This window comes from Mesoplodon mirus (assembly GCF_964341445.2).
Source record: "Mesoplodon mirus genome assembly, chromosome: 2".
Lineage (NCBI taxonomy): Eukaryota > Metazoa > Chordata > Mammalia > Artiodactyla > Ziphiidae > Mesoplodon > Mesoplodon mirus.
Genome location: NC_138977.1, coordinates 3,797,589 through 3,817,050, shown reverse-complemented (window position 1 = coordinate 3,817,050; position 19,462 = coordinate 3,797,589). Strand labels below are relative to the sequence as shown.

At 44.3% G+C, this 19,462-nt stretch overlaps 1 protein-coding gene across 1 annotated transcript in view; it reads left to right on the top strand.

Moving 5' to 3' along the window:
* Positions 1 to 19,462, top strand: part of FHIP1A (FHF complex subunit HOOK interacting protein 1A) — a 102,667-nt gene that overhangs the window by 22,611 nt on the left and 60,594 nt on the right. Inside the window, exons 3-4 of the mRNA XM_082629324.1 lie at positions 507 to 665; positions 2,802 to 2,888. Of these exons, the coding sequence (XP_082485450.1) occupies positions 507 to 665; positions 2,802 to 2,888 (246 nt within the window). The remainder of the gene's footprint in view (positions 1 to 506; positions 666 to 2,801; positions 2,889 to 19,462) is intronic.

The following is a 19,462-nucleotide window of genomic DNA, read 5'->3' as shown; positions in this document are numbered from 1 at the left end:
TCATAAAGCTACTCATGCTGCTCGTGTGAGATCTTCTGTCCTGGGCCGCCTCAGTCCAGGGTGTGTCCCCATGGAACGGGGGGTGGGGGTGTGGGTCGTCTCTGTGTGCGCACTCAGCGTCGTGTAATAGAACACATTGTTTACGAGTTCACTCCTCTCCTGCATACCTTGGGAGCCGGAACCATGCTTTTTCTTCATCTTGCATGTGTCTCCCTCACTCCCTCTACCACTGCCCAGCGTAGGCCTGGCACATAAGAGATCAACAACCTGTAGCCTCGCGTAGGTATTAGCCGAAGACCTCTGGGGCTCCTGTTCCCTCTGCTGGACGTGTCCTTCCCTCCTGCCTCTAGCTGTGGAATCCTTCCTAGCTGACAGCCTCTGATGCCGGAATACCTCGCTACCTAAAGTACAGTCTGGACCCGTGGCAGTGGCGTCACCTGGGAGCTGTTTGTTGCAGGTTAAGAACCTGGGGAAAGTGTTGATTACGTTTCTATTTCTGAACACAGGTGCTTGCGACCGGGCTCAGTGGTCTGTACTCTTCCCTGCCTGCCAAGCTGGAAGAGAAGGACGAGGAATGGCACTGCCTTCTGACGGACGACTGGGTCCTGCTCCCTCCTCTGGTCCAGTTCATGAACTCCCTTGAGTTCTGCAACGCCGTCATTCAGGTGGGAGAGGGCAAGGAACCCTCTGTCGTGGTCCATTCGGGATACAAGCTTTGGGAAGGATCAGTTGATAAACATTCCTTTTCTTATTTCAATCAACGTTTATGGAATACTGATGCTTTACTTTAAGCCTACTGAATGTTCTCGAATGAGTAAGAGTGTTAGTTTAGAGGTTTCTGGGACGTTTCAATTGAGAAAAAAAGAGTAGATTTTCTTTACCTTCGTTATAAAAAGTGTTAATTCTGTTTTGATGATCCACTTAACCATCAAAAATAAGTTCAATGCCTGACTCAGTAAATAGATAATTTTAGGCTTCTAAGTACTCCAAATTATACCACTTTTTACTTAAAGGTCTTCTTGGGAGTCTACAAAGGAAAACACTTTATTTTGCTTAATGGTGCTTACTGCATAAAGAATATTGTTATTCCAATTGAATTTAGAAGAAGTTAAGCATCTTCTTAGCAACACAAATTAAATTTAGTTTGAAATTGGCCTGCTTCGGGGAACAAATAACCACTGAACTCTGGTATATTGGCTTTTTGATTAGATTTTTACCTTCAGATTTCTTGTTACTGTTTTCAGTAAAAAAAACAGATTTTATATATACTCAAGGGTGTAGTAGGCTTTCATCAAAAAATGTCTTATTTCTATATAGCACAAATATTACCTTAATCGTAGATTTATTAAGATATCAAATTTTCTTTATGGTGATTGTAAGGTGAAAAATGTTAGTTATAATCTGTTTATCTACCAAATAAAGAAATACCTTCTGGAAGAAAATGCAAGTAAATTACTTTAGTTCCCATCTCCTTTTTATTGCTAAGGCAAAGGAAATTTTATTTATGTATAAGATAAATGGATTACATCTTAAGTTATTTTTTCCTTTAATATTACAGTCTGTCAACATTTTCTTGCAGAAGAATGTGGAAATAAAAAAGATGGAACTATTAGTTTCTCCCCAAATGTACACACAGAGAGAGATTGTCAGTAATTTAAAGATCTAGCCTCACTTCCCTAGAAATTGCTTTTTACTTTATTGTTTGATGCTATTTTTATTTTTTTAGAGAAGGAGAAAGCTAACGGGCATGGTTAAGAACAGAGAAATGATATATTTTGTATTATATTTTGAGATTGAAGCCATATACTTTGAAGATTTTTTGTTTGGGGGTATAAGTGAACAGATTACAGTTGACCCCTGTATCTGCAGGTTCCACAGCTGTGGATTTAACCAACAGAGACTCTGAAAATATTTCAAAAAAAATCCAGAAAGTTCCAAAGGGCAAAACTTGAATTTGCTGTGTACCAGCAACTATTTACACAGCGTTTACATTGTATTTACAACTATGTATATTGTATTAGGTATTATACAGTAATTTAGAGATGATTTACAGTATATGGGAAGACGTGTGTAGATTATATGCGAATACTGTGCCACTTCATATAAGGGACTTAAACATCTGCCGACTTCGGTATCCTGGTGGGGGTGGGCATCCAGGAACCAGTTCCCTACAGACACCCAGGGATGGTTGTAATTATAAAAGATATTAGTAAGGCTTATCCATGCTAAATATATTTTGAAAATTAAATATAGGAAGTGGTGTACCTCTGATAATGTTTTCTGCTTTTTAACAGTATCTTTTTTATGAAAAAATTTTCTAAATGCTTTCTTCCCCAATATAAATGATTATCAGAAAATGCATTTCAAAATGAGAATTTTTTTTCTGCTACCAAAATGAATGCTTTTAATTGTCTATTTTGACAGTTCTTATTATTTTTTTAATTAGTCATAGGTTGAGATAGGACATAGATGAGGTTATGGAACAAAAATTATACTTCCCAGTTTGTCGATTTAATTTTTGAGTCCCTAATACATAATCAGTCTCTTTATTATTGTTTTTTCAGATAGAAACTTAAAATTACCCGTTTTAAAATTTGAAAGTCCAGGCTGTTTATAATGGAATAAACCATCTGGAAAAATTACATGTTGGTTTGAAGTCTGAGTTTTTCTTTAACCATGGAATAAATGGCCAAAATTTGGATTTCCTTGTTGAATTCAGGATGTACAGAGAAATGTTTGATTTTAAGAAGACCTAAAGATTGCACTCCTTATCTTTTTCATGACTCCCGTTTCTCTCTTAGGTGGCTCACCCCTTGATTCGTAATCAGCTTGTCAACTATATTTACAATGGATTCTTGGTACCAGTCTTGGCTCCAGCTCTCCATAAGGTCAGTGATTGGCTGATGTAATCTTTTACCTGTTTCTAGTACAACTGATGGAAACTGAGGAAGGTGAACACAGTGTAATTGACTTGATGGCGACTTTAGCCTTACTTTCCTTCTCATTCCATCCATATTCCTTACCAGTATCAATTACAGGTCTTAATGACGGCAACAGCTTAAGTCTGATGGGATCCATTTGATGTCATAGAACAGGACATTGTGAATGTCAAGTAAGGGAGTCTAAACACGCATTGGCTGGACTGGCTCTTGTGTCTACTTGAGTTCATAGGTAGTGGCTACTTGGAACTCTCTGTGAAGCTGTCCTCTGAGCTTAAGAGGTCTGTCATAGAGAGTGTGAGGCTTCCTGTGGACGTGGAGAGGGGCACTGGTGGCACAAGTGCCCTGGAGCTGCCATCTACTTAACAGAACATAGTTTTTTATTATAACAGCTTTGTGACAGCAAACATTAAAGTGAAGCCAAGTGAAGGTCCCATCAAAGGTTGGCTGTCTCATTAGCATCACTCTGAATTCCTTATGACACTCTCATTTTATAGAATACATCAACTGATATCTTTTCTACTGTGAGCTATCAGGAGACATCGTGGACCTAGCATTCTAATTTTAAGGAGTTTTTTTTTTTTCACTAAGTAAAGACACATATACAGTACTTAGTTCAGAGGATCCTTGTCAAGTTATTGGCATTGACAGCCCTGGCAGGGAGAGAAGCAAGGAGCAACGTATCACGTGCCTTCTGATGGAGCGCCCACCTTTGTATATCTGGACGTTCCACTTCCATGGGCTCACGTCTTATAGAAACCAAGAACACCTGATCATGGCAACTTTGAAGCCTGGCTGTGGTGCTGATGGGAGTTCTCGTTTAGAGCAGCAGGTCTTGGTGGAAGATGTTCACCTCTTACCATTTAGTGCCTTTTGAGCACAGTAGCAATATTTTACAACACAAACAGGGTACTTGGTCTGACTAGGATTTTTGTGTTACTTCTGGGTTCAGGAGGTAATCTTGGTTGTGGTTTCAACATATTGAGGGTTCCAGGTTATTTCACTGGTTTATGGAAACCAAGGAACCAAGTCTTTGAAATTAAATTTGTCTTGTAAAATATGGGACACATCTCTGGAAAATACAAACGTTGTATTTGTTTCTACCTTGTCCTTCTGTTACTACCTTGCTGTTCTGGAGGAGGGGTGGGTGTCTGAAGGTCTCTAAGCCCCTGCATGGAGGAATTTTCCTTTGTGGGGGAATAGAATGGTGCCCTGGAAATTCTTTGACAGTAATTATCCACATACTCTCTCGCGCATTTAGACTTTCTTCCTCATTTATTCCCATCCTTTTACTCATTGACCGGCTGATATAAAATTATTTCCCAAGTCATTATTATAATAGTGATAATGGTTATTATTTGTCCAGGACATTTTATGTTATTATAATTAGCATACCATAATGTTACAAATATTAATGATAACTCTTTATCTACAATCGAGGATGAGATCCACCTCAGAGGGCTGTTAGGAGGCTCTGACTGGTCTCTGAGTACTTCTCCTTCGTGGCACTTACCACGAGTGGAATTAAATCATTCAATGTGCAGGACCTTGTGTAATGTCTCCACGGTGCTCTGCCTGCTTCCTGAGGGTAAGGCTCACACCCGTTTTGTCTCCTGGGGAATCTCCAGTGCTGAGCGCAGTCCCTTAGACCTGGGGGTTGAATAAACAGCACAAGTATGGAATGATGTTTGTTAAAGTGCCGGGCAGAGTGTTGGTACCTTCCCAGACAGTGGTTCCCAGAGAAAAATAACAGCACCTACATGTGTTAACTAACATTGTTCTCTCAGTTATGCCCATCATTAAAGTATGAGATTGAAAAATCATGAAGTTGTTAATACATGCTTATTGGGGGAAAAAGCAGTCGATACTGAGTATATGAAATACTAAGTGGAATTACTAGATTTGAATTTTCCATCCCTAATAAGATTCCTTAACTTTGACCCATTGCAGACCATTTCTCCCAGGGCTATTTAGCGACTAGGGAGAATATTTCCTTCCTAATTTATTTAGCGACTAGGGAGAATATTTCCTTCCTAATTTATTTCGCTCCCTGCTCTTCATCTTCCATCGTTTGTGTTTTTATCACTTAGAATGAGGAGGTTTAGGAGGAAGCAGGCCAGAGGAGGAAGGTGAACGGCCTCTCCGCTGGCTCTCAGCTCCCTACGTGGCTGACGCAGAGAAGAGCCTCTTGTGAGCGGCAGGACAGGGGCTCAGGGCGGAGGAGAGAAGTGCAGGGCTGGGTGTTTCTGAGGAGCCCCCCGTGGGAGCACATACACCCCGTGTCCTCGCCTTTGACCCGGGAAGGGACACCCAGAAGTCTCAGGGCTACTGGAGCGGCTCCGGTCCACATTTCTCATATTCAGTGTCCCTCGCCTTGAGGCTTATTTAATACCCTACATACATTTCCTTTGTGGACTATCTCAGCTCCCAATTTACGTCTAACATTTTAGTTGCCTGCAATCAACGGAGGCAGTTTGCAGGGGTGAACTTTCTCTGTCTCATAAATAGTAGAGATAAATTCAGGTTTAAAATTTTCCCACATCACAGTCAATACTCATAAACAATATTTCCACAGCCTTTCTTAACCAGAGATGAAGTCGTTACAAAGGGCTGAGGGCAGTAAAAGGTGGGCGTGGGGCTTTGACAAGTGAAGATCGTCTCCACCTTTCTTCTCCCCTCTCTGGAGACGCGTAATGTCACCCTGCCTCTGCACGGGTCCTGCTCGGTGCCGTCTTCATCCCGCGCTGGGGGATGGCCGTTTATTCTGTGTTGGTGCAAAGGAGTATCTGGTTTGTTTTTTTTTTAAAGGGCTGCATAGTTTAGTGTGGATATGTAGGCCCACAATCCCTTATTCACACTCAGACATTCAAAAAGCTCTGAAAACTGAATGTTTTTAATAATTCATATGGCAGTGCAGTCTAACCTTTGCTGAACTCCTTTGGTGGCAAACCCATCCCTGCACTGTCTCCAGGCTATTTATTTTTATACCACGTGTGTTAATGTTTGTATGTTTCGTGGTGGACATAGTACAGTAAGTCCCCTACGTAGGAACCTGCAAGTTGCGAATTTTCAAAGATGCAAATGTGCATTCGCGTGTCCAATCACATAAGTTGGTTCACGTGTCTGGCATACTTTTCAAGGTACTGTACTGTAAAATTAAAAATGTTTTATTTTTTGTGTTTGTTTTTTATGTATTATTCGTGTGAAAAGTATTATAAACCTATTATAGTACAGTACTAATTAGCCAATTGTGTTAGTTGGGTACCTAGGCTAACTTTGTTGGACTTACGGACAAATTGGACTTATGAACGTGCTCTCGGAACAGAACTTGTTCATGTGTAGGGGACTTGCTGTATTAATGTATTTGATTGTAGAGTTTTGCGCCAGACCTGCTGGGTTTGTTATGTCAACTGTGGCAGATGTACATATTACTTCCTGAAAAGTTTTGAATTCCAAAATGCACATGGTCTCCAGGTTTTGGACAAGGGATTGAGAACCTATTTTGGACATCTGGGGAAGGATACATTTCTGGAGATAGGTGAAAATCATACTATGTAAAAGTCTTATTAAAGAAAATGATACCGTGTTAATATAGATCATTTAGGAATTAGATCCAGCCATACATACAGACATCCGATTGCATTGGGTTGGCCAAAAAGTTCATTCGGGTTTTCCTGTAAGACGTTATGGAAAAACCCAAATGAACTTTTTGGCCAACCCAATATAAGACTGGTTATTTATGACCTTAGATTCATGGGACCACCCTTATTCAGCAGAAGCTAGTTCTACTGTCTTTATATGTTTAATATCAAAGCTCAGTTTTCAAGGCTGAATATTTATTGGGATGGTTGTATTAGTCTGGGTCCTCAGAGGAGAGGATGCCAAGGTAGGATTAAATGTGCAAGGATTTTATTAGGGGAAGTGCTTGTGAGAGAGAAAATAGGAAGCAAGGTGGGGAAGGCTGGGGGAATTGTCAGACTGCAATGCAAACCTGACCCCGGATGAAGGGAGTGGGGAGAGGTTGGCCAGAGTGTCTGAGACTTCTGTGCAGTGTGAGAAAGGCCTTCAGAGGAGGCCTGCGTTTCCCAGCATCCCTAGGTAGAAGCTGCCAGTCTGTGCACTGAAACAGTGTCACTTCTGCCATGTTTTATTGTTCCTGGTAGTCTCAGGGCCCACCCACTTTCAAGGGGAGAGGACGTAGACCCCACATCTTGACGATAGGAATGTCAAAGAATTTGTGGCCATATTCTGGGCAGGTTTACCACGGTCACCACCCTGAGACCGAATTTGTGCATAAAGGGTCCGAGAGCTATATGCAGAGACTCCCTGATAAGAACCAGGAACCTCAGACGTGGGTCACAGCCAATCTGGGAGGGAGTCAGGGGAATAAATAGCCAAACTTCACTCTCCTCCCTGCCTCCAGTCTCCTTCTGGACTCCACTGGGTGAACCCGGATGGAATCCAGGTGGCAAGGGAATCGTGGAGAAAATTGGTGCATACAGGTGAATCGGGGCTCAGAGCAGGGTGGAAAAGATGAAGAGTGGGTATGCACAGGCACATGGAAGCCATCAGCACATGTCTGTACTCGCTTCAGCATTGTAGAGCGTTCATCAGCAGTGAGAGATGGCGACTGTAAGAGCGTGTTTGGGTTTAGTGCTTAAGTAAATTGTGGCTTGAAATTTTCTAGAAACACATGAGAAAGTACAGTTTAGAGTTACCGCCTAAGTCTGTATATTGATCCTTATCCTCTGGAACCTAAAACATAGTTAGACTTTAATGTGACAGGCAGATATGCCAACAACATATGAGACATGAATAAACAGCAGAGCAATATCTCAAGCACAGGTAACCATCACCAAGTCAAGCTTATCATTACACGGATTCACACAGAGGCAGGGTGTGTGGTGGAAGAGTTCAGAAGAGTCAGAAGATCTGGGTTCTAATCCCGGCTCTTGTATTTACTGCTGTGTGACCTTGTGCAAAGCTTTTAACCTCTCTGAGTCTCATTTTCCTCTGCTGCACAGTGGGGATAGTAACACTCCTCTTGCCTCAAACATGAGAGCATTCTTTTTTTTTTTTAACATCTTTATTGGAGTATAATTGCTTTACAATGGTGTGTTAGTTTCTGCTTTATAACAAAGTGAATCAGTTATACATATACATATGTCCCCATATCTCTTCCCTCTTGCGTCTCCCTCCCTCCCACCCTCCCTACCCCACCCCTCCAGGTGGTCACAAAGCACCGAGCTGATCTCCCTGTGCTATGCGGCTGCTCCCCACTAGCTATCTATCTTACATTTGGTAGTGTATATATGTCCATGCCACTCTCTCACTTCGTCCCAGCTGACCCTTCCCCCTGCCCGTGTCCTCAAGTCCTTTCCATGAGAGCATTCTGAAAGCACTATACTGTCACACGCAAAGGTGTTACGGTACTCACTCCAGGACACACTCTGCCATCTCATACACAGGCAGAGGGTAATATCGTGTGTTCAGAGACCACTTGGTGAGTGTGCGCTGGGTGCAAAACACGTGATCAGACCCTGTGGGGAGATGGAGGTGACTGAAAACCCCTCTCGTCTCCGTGGAGCTTGTGATCTGGGACCCAGGAGACGGACAGGCCAACTACAAACTTCAAACGAGATGGACTAAGATAAGTGCTGTGACAGAGAAAGCAGCAGGGGCGGGTGGGTGAGGGGTGCACTGTGACACGGAGTGGGTGATTAGGGAGAGTGACTGGGTGCTGAGCCGTGAAGGTGAGCAGCTGGGGAAGGACATCTGGGGACTGAGCGCTGGCGGGAGCCAAGGCTCGGGGGCTGTGTTTGGATGCACTACACCCGGAGTGTGGCTGTGCAGGGGAGGCCCAGGAGGATGGGGGCTGGGCAAAGGCCCTACACTGACTCCCAGGGCAGGTGAGCTCTTATATCCGTAGCAAGGAGTTTCAGTGCAGGGGGCTTCCGACGATGAGGGGCTCAGGGACAGTCCGGGGGGGACAAAATTAGGTCGGCGGGTGCACTGGCATTTTGGGAAGCACCGTGGGGAACTGAAAAAACAGAAAGGAAGGACTTTCAAGAGAAGTGAAGGGTTGAGGGGAAGGGGCTGGAGAAAGTAGGGATGCAGGGAGTAAAGGTTCCTAGGAGAAGAGATGGTCCTGATCACCAAGCATCAGATCCTCCAAAGTACCTGAGAGAGCAGACTGCTGCTCCCTGGGTACAACCGCCAGCGTTCCTCTCGACACATCTTTAAATGCACTTTAAACATTTGTTTAAAATATTGGGATTTTAAACAATCGCTTTATTTACAAACCTGAGGCTTCTGATTCCTGGACCAGCGTTGCCTGCTTCCCCTCTGACCTCCACCCTCCAGACTCTCCTACTCTCCTTCAGAGTCTGTCCGACCTCTCTCCTTTCCTGCCCTGCGTGTGGACGTGCCCAGGGCTTGGGCTCTGCTGATCAACCACCAGCTGGATCCCTTTTCCTGAGCGACCTGCCATGCCCTCAGACGTAGAATATCAAAAGCAACACTCATATTCTCTTTCCGGGCCACCTGAGTGCAGCTTCTGCACAATTCCTTTGTGTGAATGACATCATTTCCCCTAGTTACCTGGTCTAGAAACCTTGATTATTCTTGAATCTCTTCTCATGCTCCCCCCTGCTACAAGGCCAGCCTTTTCCCATAAGGTTCTTTAGTCTGATCCTTTTTGTTTCTTCTCCCAACAGTGTCCATGTAGGTCATCCTCTGTACACACCTCGACATGGGTCTCATTGCTACGACTTCTTTCTTCAGGTTGTTGCACCCATAGCTGCTGGATTAAGTTTTCTAAACCCATCTTTAAATGCATCACCTTCCTCTGAAACCTTGAGTGGCTCATTCCCTAGGTCTCCTCAGTGTGCACGCTGCCCCAGGGCCCCCCTCCCACCCGCCGCGTTCTTACGGCGGGGCCTCTCCTGTACTTAGTCTGTTCCCTTCGCTTGTTCTTCTCCTGTCGGGTCTTACTCTCTCTTCAAGGGGCAGCCTAAATCCCACGCCTGCCTGCAGGTGTCCCTGACTTTGGGGCTCTAGGCTGTCCCTTGTCTAGAATCTGTAGCTCAGTGTCTGTCAGTGGTCATTTGACACTGAGCATGTGCTCCTGTCTCCTGATCAGCATATTCTTGGTATTTGACTCTGTTTCCCCACCTTTATCTGAAACCCCTGGAAGAGTCTCTATCTGCAGTTCCCAAACAGTGTGCCAAGGAACCCTGGGCTTCTTGGTGGGAGAACTCAGTGAAAAGTGCCTACATTTATGAGGGAAATACAGTGACACCTGTTGGACACCACGTGAATTAACTAACTTGAAATAAGCCAGTTTCTGCATTAAATATACATTCCTTTCAATATGGGCACACTTTCTGCAAAACCGAGTTTTTGTTGGGTGCTGTGCTTAAAATCAAGTATCACATGAAAATCCGCATGGAACAGGGTGGGAGGTTGGCAGTGTCCAGTCTGATTCTGAGGTTCGAGTGCCCAACAGGAGTTAAGTTGTTAGGACCTAACCACATAGTAAGTTGTTTGGACTTAAATCCTTAATAGACGGGATGGTTGGGTATTTCTTTTGGCTTAGGGGTGCTGTGAAAAATTACTGATATACTGAAGGTGCCAGAGACTGAGAAACTTTCAGAACCTCTGGTTTGTGTTGTATGTTTTTTGGTGCCTCTATAGCAGGGTTTGGCAACTACGACCTGTGGGCCAGGTCTGGCCTGGGGCCTGTTTTTCTATATCCTGAATGTGAAGAATGGTTTTTACATCCATCTACGGATGAATGATTAGACAAAAACATGGTATATACGTACAGTGGAATATTATTCAGCTTTAAAAAGGAAGGAAATCCTGACACATGCTACATCATGGATGAACCTTGAGGACATTATGCTAAGTGAAACAAGGCAGTCATAAAAAGACAAGTACTGTATGATTCCACTTCCATGAGGTATCTAGAACACTTAAATTCACAGAGACAGATTAGAATGGTGGTTGCCAGGGGCTGGGGGAGGGGAGAATGGGGAGTTGTTTAATGGGTAGAGAGTTTCGGCTTCGTTAGACAGAAAGAGCTCTGGAGGTGGAGGGTGGTGTTGGCTGCACGACAATATGAATGTACTTAATACCACTGAACTGTGCACTTTACAATGGGTAGAATGGCAAATTTTATATTATGTGTACTTTACCACACGTTTTAAAAAGAATTTTTTTACGCTTTTCCAAGATTTTTTTTTTAAGGCGTATATGACAGAGACTGTATGTAACTTGTGAAACCTAAAATATTTCCTTTCTGGCCCTTTACAGAAACAGTCTGCTGATCCTGGCAATGGGGGTGACATGGTGTCCTGGACATTTTAGGTGATCAGTAACTGTTGGAGGATGATGACAATAGTGGTAATAGTAGAAGAAAGTCCCCAGGTAGAGAGGGATGCCGCCCCCCACCCGCTTTTCTTTCTGTCTTTTTTTTTGTTTTTTGAACGTAGTGATCAGGCTGAGGAGCCACAGACAAGCCCAGAAGTGGAGCAGGCTGATTGGCTTTGTCACCAGCTTAGAGGAATCTTTGTCCAGGTTGTCGATTAGGGGCCCTGGGCTGGCGGGAGACCGGTGGATGGTTGGCAGTAGCAGCCAAAGATGGCTTCAGTGCTTCCCTGGCCCCAGCAAGGTTACAAGAGGGGGTGGCGTTGCATACAGAGCATGCTGGGCTCCGTCATATTATTTCTGTCAAGTATCTTGTAAACTAGGCTGTTCTGTTTTGTGGGTTATTTTGGCTCCTTTATTTGGAGACTGTGAGGGAATTAGGACAGGAGTTTGGGGCTCTCTGTGGCGGTTGGGGGTGGAGACCTTGAGGGGAGTGTGCTGAGGTAAAGGATGGAAGGAAGGAAAAATAATGACACACCATCCTTTTCCGATGGCAGCTCACAGGCGCTAGCTGCAATAACCATGACCTCAAAGAAAGCCCGTACCTTTGGATTTTGCGGAGAGCAGCCAGCCGTGTTTCATTCAGCAAATTATTCCATACACGTGCACTTGGAAAAACAGAAGCAAAAAACCCACCAGAAACACTGATTTTTCCACCATCTCTTGTGTGCTAAAATCATGTTTGAGCAATATACACGGGTAGACTAGTTTCAGCCATTTCCTTAAAGGCATGCATGTGTGCTGGCTTCTTATAAGCCACTGTGGAGCCCATTAAAATTTTTTTTTTTATTTTTATTTTTTTCTTTTCCCTTCCCCCTCCCCGTATCCTCAAGTCCATTCTCTAGTAGGTCTGTGTCTTTATTCCTGTCTTACCCCTAGGTTCTTCATGACCTTTTTTTTTTTTTCTTAGATTCCATATATATGTGTTACCATACGGTATTTGTTTTTCTCTTTCTGACTTACTTCACTCTGTATGACAGACTCTAGGTCCATCCACCTCACTACAAATAACTCAATTTCGTTTCTTTTTATGGCTGAGTCATATTGCATTGTATATATGTGGCCCATTTGTTTTAGAATCTCATCTTCCAAACACACACATACATATTCATGATCTATATCCTGTGAGCTCAATAATTCATGGCTTATTGACTTAGGCTCATGGATGGAAGTTTTTTGGGGACTAGAGAAGAAAAGATGGAAATTTTGAGAGGTTGGGAGCAGCCACACCTGTGAGTCTCCCGCTTGCTCTTTGTGTGTCTGTGGGTGCGGTGGGCTGGGACCCCTTTAGAGCCCAGTGGGGCTCCCACTAGCCAGGGATGTTTTTGACCTTCATGCCCAGTGAAACTAGTGACTGAAGATTTTAAGAGCAATTGCGTACCGTCTTCAAATTATCACCGTTAATGAGTGTTAATGAGCTATAATTGGGTGCTGAGTGTAGAGGAGGTTTACACTGGTCCCTTCTGCTGGTGTTTCAGTCTCCAGAGAGGAGTGGACGGGGCAGCCTGTCACTTAACTGTCACTTATATCCGTCCTTCTCCACGCATCTCTTGTCTGGGAGATGGGGGGGGGTGCTCGGGGTGGCACGAGCGTAGAGACAAGTCCCCTACTTGCTCTTCTGGCCGACTTCCTGTTGCGTTTTTGGATGCCCAGCAGGTTGGTGCCCTTCATCACTCTGCTATCATCTATGTCGCCTCCAGAAGACAAGTACCGTGACATTTTATGTCTGGTTTCCAATAATGCTGTAAAATTTCTTCGATCAGGTCATTCCCCTTTCGGTGGGAAATTGGAAGAAGGAGGAAATTAGGATGCCATCTTGGCCCTGGAAATTTGAGATTTTATTTTTCAAATCTGGTGGTCCTTTGCTAAATCTTTTATAGTTTTCTGTTGGGTCATGGAGCTCTACACTAGACTCCAGCTCTGGGGTGAACCATACCAAAAACTGTAGTGGGATCATATTTTGGTCTCTCCCTTTCCTATTTCTATTTATGCATTTCAACAATTTGCTTTTTTTTTTTTTTTTTTTTTGTGGTACGCGGGCCTCTCACTGTTGTGGCCTCTCCCATTGCGGGGCACAGGCTCAGGACGCGCAGGCTCAGTGGCCATGGCTCACGGGCCCAGCCACTCTGCGGCACATGGGATCTTCCCGGACCGGGGCACGAACCCGTGTCCCTTGCATCGGCAGGCGGACTCCCAACCACTGCGCCACCAGGGAAGCCCAACAATTTGCTTTTTAAAATGCATTCTCTACGTTATTGACCCAACCTCTGCAATCACTGAAGGCTCCCAAATGCTGCTCTTTTTTCTGCTAGCTCCTTATCTTCTTCCTGCAGTGATGTTGAACTGTCCTTGTTCATATGGAACTTTGTTTCTCACCATGCCTGGAGTAAACGAGTTACTTGGAATGATTCTCATCTCCACTGTGCTGAACGCATAGCTGTGTGCCCACAGATGCTGGTCTGTGTGAGGGGAAGGGCTCTCAGGCGTGTCCTGCTGAAATGAGGTTATTCCTCTTGGAAGCTGCTGCCATGGCCTCACAGCCTCTGAGGCAGCTCCAGCGGGCTCCAGGGCAGGGAGGGGTCCCTCCAGGGCCAGCTGGCAGCGGGGGCAGCCGTGCTCTGTGATGTGTGAGCTCAGCAGGAAGGCTTGGGGCGCCTGGTGCCACCTCAAGCTCATTTATAGCGTTGTGGTTCCTGTCTGATGCTGGGGATGCAGCGGTGACTGAGGATCTGGGATGGCGGGGACAAAGCCCAAGCAATCATTGTGTCTCCTGTTACCCTGGAGTCCACAGGAGAGCTCTGTGGAAACAGAGGGGCCAGATGTGACTATCACTGTCGTCCATCAGTAAGGGCAGTCGAATGAGATAATTAGAAGGCCCAGTCCTGTCGTGGGCCTGCAGCTATGTGACACTGTTAAACTTGGATTGAAAAAAATCATATTAAGCAGGCCAGCTTGAGACAGCCTAAATTAATCATTGCTCTATCCAACGAGACCCAGCTATTAAACAGACCTAGAAGATTTCAGCGACAGTTATAAGAGGCTTTGACTTGGAAATACTTGATTTATTAATTGAAAACTGAAAGTATGTGCAATCTAATACATTCTATTAATGCATTATATTTGATTAATACAATTCGGGGAAGCAATCTAGCTTAACGTTGCGAGAAATGGCTTTTGAGATTGACCTTAGTTGGAATTCTGGCTCTTGGCTATTTAACTAGCAGCGCCTTGTGGCAAGTGCCCTCATCTATGTATATGTATTACCTGCGGGTAATAACACCTACCTTATCGAGTTCTTGTGAGGAATAAAGGAGATGCTGCACTGAGCGAGCTTATTGTCTCTGGCACTTAGCACTACATACATATTACCATTAACTTAACCAGCCGAGTCTCTAAATGACACATCCTTCCCATGGCACTGTATGTTACTGGACAGTGAGTTGTGGTTTTTTTTTTTTTACCATTTTCAGTACTATCGTGTTTTGATTTTAGGTAATATGCTTATTGTTCCTTAGCAGATTTTTACATTATTTCATAGACAGCATGACTTTGGATTTACTCTTCCCTTATTTCCCTCAGAATGTGATGTCGATTCAGTTGTTCATAGAGTTATTTCCCTCAGAATGTGATGTCGATTCAGTTGTTCATAGAGTTATTTCCCTCTTTGTTCTAATCCTCAGTGTCAGAGGTTCTCAAACGTAAATGTGCGAAAACAGTTCCCTGGGAACTTCTTACATGTAAACTCCCGAGGGCTGGGTATTTGGATTTCATGGGTGAGGCTGAGGCCCAGGAGTTCACACTTCAGCCAACACCCAGGTGCTCCAAGGGCCACACAGATCATACCGATCTGTGACCTTCTGCTGGCCCTTTGGCTGTTTATGCTTTTTTATTGAAGTAGGATTTGGAAGACATGGGTTCTAGGTTTTTTCTTTTTTTTCTTTCTTTTTTTTTTTTTTTTTGCGGTACGCGGGCCTCTCACTGTTGGGGCCTCTCCCGTTGCAGAGCACAGGCTCCAGACGCGCAGGCTCAGCGGCCATGGCTCACGGGCCCAGCCGCGGCATGTGGGATCTTCCGGACCGGGGCACGAACCCGTGTCCCCTGCATCGGCAGGCGGACTCTCAACCACTGCGCCACCAGGCAAGCCCGGGTTCTAGTTTTATGTGTGATCGCAAGGATCTTAACTCACTTAAGGATTCAGTTTTTTCATGTGTAGTAATCCCACCCTGTCAGCTTCCCAAGACTGTGGGGAACATCAGACAAGAAGGTAGGTAACAACTGTCTGGGAAGCCGGGAAGCCTCTTCCAAGTGAGCAAGGTGTTAAAATGGGCATGAGGTTCTGGTCTGCCCCCTCTGGAGCTGTTTTAGCCAGCAAGGCAGATGTGAAAATAGTTTGCATGATTTAAAGACTTAGTAGTCATAGTATCTAAAGGTTGAGTAGTGAAAGAAGATTGTTGGGTTCTAGGAATGTGTTTCTGCCCCGGATGTGTGCATGGTGTTTGATTGAGGGAAGTACCTCTCATTGTTCAGGATGCTGGGCAAGTGCTATGACGCATCACCCTGAAATCAGCTTCGCACTCCTTTGTGATGCTGTTAAGATATGCAAACAGTGATGTCAAGACCATAAAAACTCCTTTCAAATGGAAATGCTGTCAGCTTGGCAGTGGGATTACTGGCCGCTCACCAATGTCATGTGTATCCCAGAATATTACAGGGCATCGCCTTTCCACTGCCGACCTGGTCTTACCAGGTGCTTTGGTGCTGTGGGCAGAAGGGAAAAGGAGGCTATAACTGGAGGTTACACAATAAAGAGGAGATGGGCAGATTTTCTCGGGTTGACGGTAACCATTATTACTTTTTCACTTCTCATACTGTATGTTAAGTGGAAAGATGACATGTACAGATATTTAGATCCATACACAAGTATTCTTTTCTCTTTATCAATATATAGAAAAACCTAGGAGAATCCATTGTTTATCGCAGAGCTATCACTTGTGGACCAACTGTGGAACAAGATGATATGTCTAGTATTTATTGTGGAAAGCATCTGAGAATGTGGTAGTAGATTATAATAGAAGCTATTGGAACATTCACCTCTTTTTTTTTTTTTCCTAAACAAAATCTTGTAATTAATATCTAACGTCTTGCACTAAGTTTCCAGCCTGCTTTAAACGCTGTGTCTTTGGATATTTTGTAGACACGGAGGTTCCAGGTAAGGCACGTGGTGTGTGTGCAGCCAAGGCCTGGGCATATTGTTATATGAATGAAAATCTAAATATTTCCCCCCATTTTGCATGTTCACAGAACAAATAGTGAACTAACCGGCCATAGTATTCCTGATGTCATCATCTTGGTGTTGACAGCTTCATGGTGTCTTGGGGACATCCTTGTCTCTACACTGCTGTATCTAATGCTGTGCCAAAACAAATAAAAACAAAAACCAAACAATACTGGCCTGAGTAAACAGACTTAAAATAGAGAGCAAAGAGGAGGGCGCATTTATTCATTCATTGACACAAACCTAGATGTAGTGGTCTCCAGTGAATGAGGTCTTTGCAAAGGGTTTAATACAATGTGGACTTGAGAGTCAGGCCGCCAGGGTCGATATCCCAGCCCTGCCTCTTGCTGGCTGTGTGCCCTTGGGCAGAACCTGTAACCTCTCTGAGCCATTTTCCTCCTTTCCATTTGTAAAATGGGGGTGACAATAATCGTGCCTACCTTATAGGATTTGTGAGGGTTGAATGACTTTAAAATGATGCCTGGCGCAGAGTGCTATGTATGCGTTAACTCTATTCTAACGATTTCTGTATTTACTATGTACTTGTTGGAAAATCATAATTATAGATGACCCAGCAGTGCTTTCATTGGTCTGTAATACTATACTGTAATACTGCTATTATTATTATCTGTATGAACATGACATTTGGCACATTGCCAGGAGGAAATGGGCAGAGAACTGTAGACATCAAGGTACTGGAGAAATAACTCAGACGTAGACTTGGTAGAGCCCGACTCTGAATCTTCCCCAGGCCAATCCCAGTGTCTTCCTCCTGCTCTCTCCATAGACCCTCTTCTCCAGCTCCCCTGGGCCATTTGCTCTACAATGAGTGCGAATTAGCCTTCTAGTTAAAAGCCTGTGCTTATGCTTCCCTCTCCTTGAGCGGCCTTTCTCCTGAGACTATACTTACCCCAATCCTTCTCCTCCTCCAGGATCCTGACCATATGCCACCTTCTGGAAGTCTTCGTGATCAAGCCAGAAGGAGGCAATCACTCCTCACTTCTTAGAGTTTGGCTGGTATCACTCACGTGGCACTTCAAGATCCCCTCGTACGATCATTATGGGTTTACTGTCTTGCCTGTGCTATCAGGCGGTAGATGCCATGAGCGTAGAGACCATACATGTGTATTTATTCATCTCTTCATTGAGCAAGCATTTTGGCAGCATTCCTAGTACACTGCCTTGTGCACAATAGGTATTGTACTGTGTTCTGAATACGAGTGAATGTGTGAACGTGGATGTGGTGAGCAGGTGCGGGTGTGTGTGTGTGTGGAGCAGATATGAGGGAGTGAGGAGAAAGCTGAAGAGAGATGGGATGCTTTAGAGCTGTCGTGGTCACGTCAGGTTGGTGAACTGGTGTTTCGCTGACAGCGGGCGCTCTGGGGTGGCGTGGAGTGGAAGACAAGTGAGGAACTTGAGGGAAGGGGCGTTGAGGATTGGCTGGAGGTGACTTTTGCTGAAAGCGAGACAACGCTTATTTGTTGTGGAGGTCCAGAAGGGAAATGACCAGATTTGAGACAGATACTGCTGGGAGAATGTAAAGGAAGACATAGATATTTTACAGAAAGAAGCAGAAGGAAAATGAACAAAAAATATTATTGAAGGATCAGTGATGGCTCTAAGATTCATGTCTGAAACGTGCTCTGCACATCTTCGTCTAATGAAATTATACGAAGTGGGCAAACTTTTCCGTATTGTTTTTGGCTTTAGTTGCCTGTGAGATATCAAGTTTAAAATAATTGACAATATATGGTTGCCCTGGCCAGTTATCAAGACATCAAAGTATCTGGGTAAGATGTGTGAGGTTTATATTTGTGTTAAATGCTTTAATAGAACTAGTAGATTTAGCTGTGCAGTTTCTCCTAGAACTTGAAATTTAGAACTTTAAAGTCCACTGGATTTCAGTTTCGTTGGGGAGCTACATGTGGACCGGGTCGGGGGTGGGTGTTTCTCATCTGTGACCATGTCCTTATTCCCTGACAGTGGTGGCCCGATGCTTGGCACCCAGTAGGCACTCTATAGATATTTTTCAGTAAAGGAATTAATAACATCTCAGTTTTTCAGTAAGTGAATTAATATCTAATTTACACAAATTTCAGATTGGATGGATTTCATGAAACATATCCTTCGTGTTTAAAGTTCTTGCCACGTCTAAAATGCAGAGATTGAATTGAAGATAGAAACGTAACGTGCTATGTACACTCATCGAATTTTAGCGCTAGACCTAATTCCAGAGTTGGTCTAGTCCCAGCTCCTCATTTTTCAGATACCAACATTGAGGACTGGAGAGGTTAGGTGACTTGCTCAGGCTCACAGAGCTGCTTACGGCCGAGCTTGGACCCAACCGAGATCTCCAGGTCTTGAGGCTTTGGTATCATCTCTTCCCATTACTCCCCTCGAAGTAAATCTTATTTCCAGTGAGTCTTTCCATGGCGTTAAGTTAAATCCTGAGCTCCTAATGCAGAATTTAGAAAAATTCTCCTTATGCTTTTTTTAAAAATAATTTTTTTAAATTAATTAATTTTTGGCTGTGTTGGGTCTTCGTTGCTGCACGCGGGCTTTCTCTAGTTGCGGCGAGCGGGGACTACTCTTTGTTATGGTGCGCGGGCTTCTCATTGCGGTGGCTTCTCTTGTTGCAGAGCATGGGCTCTAGGTGCACGGGCTTCAGTAGTTGTGGCACTTGGGCTCAGTTGTTGTGCCTCGCAGGCTCTAGAGCGCAGGCTCAGTAGTTGTGACACATAGGCTTAGTTGCTCCGCGGCATGTGGGATCTTCCCGGACCAGGGCTCGAACCCATGTCCCCTGCATTGGCAGGCGGAT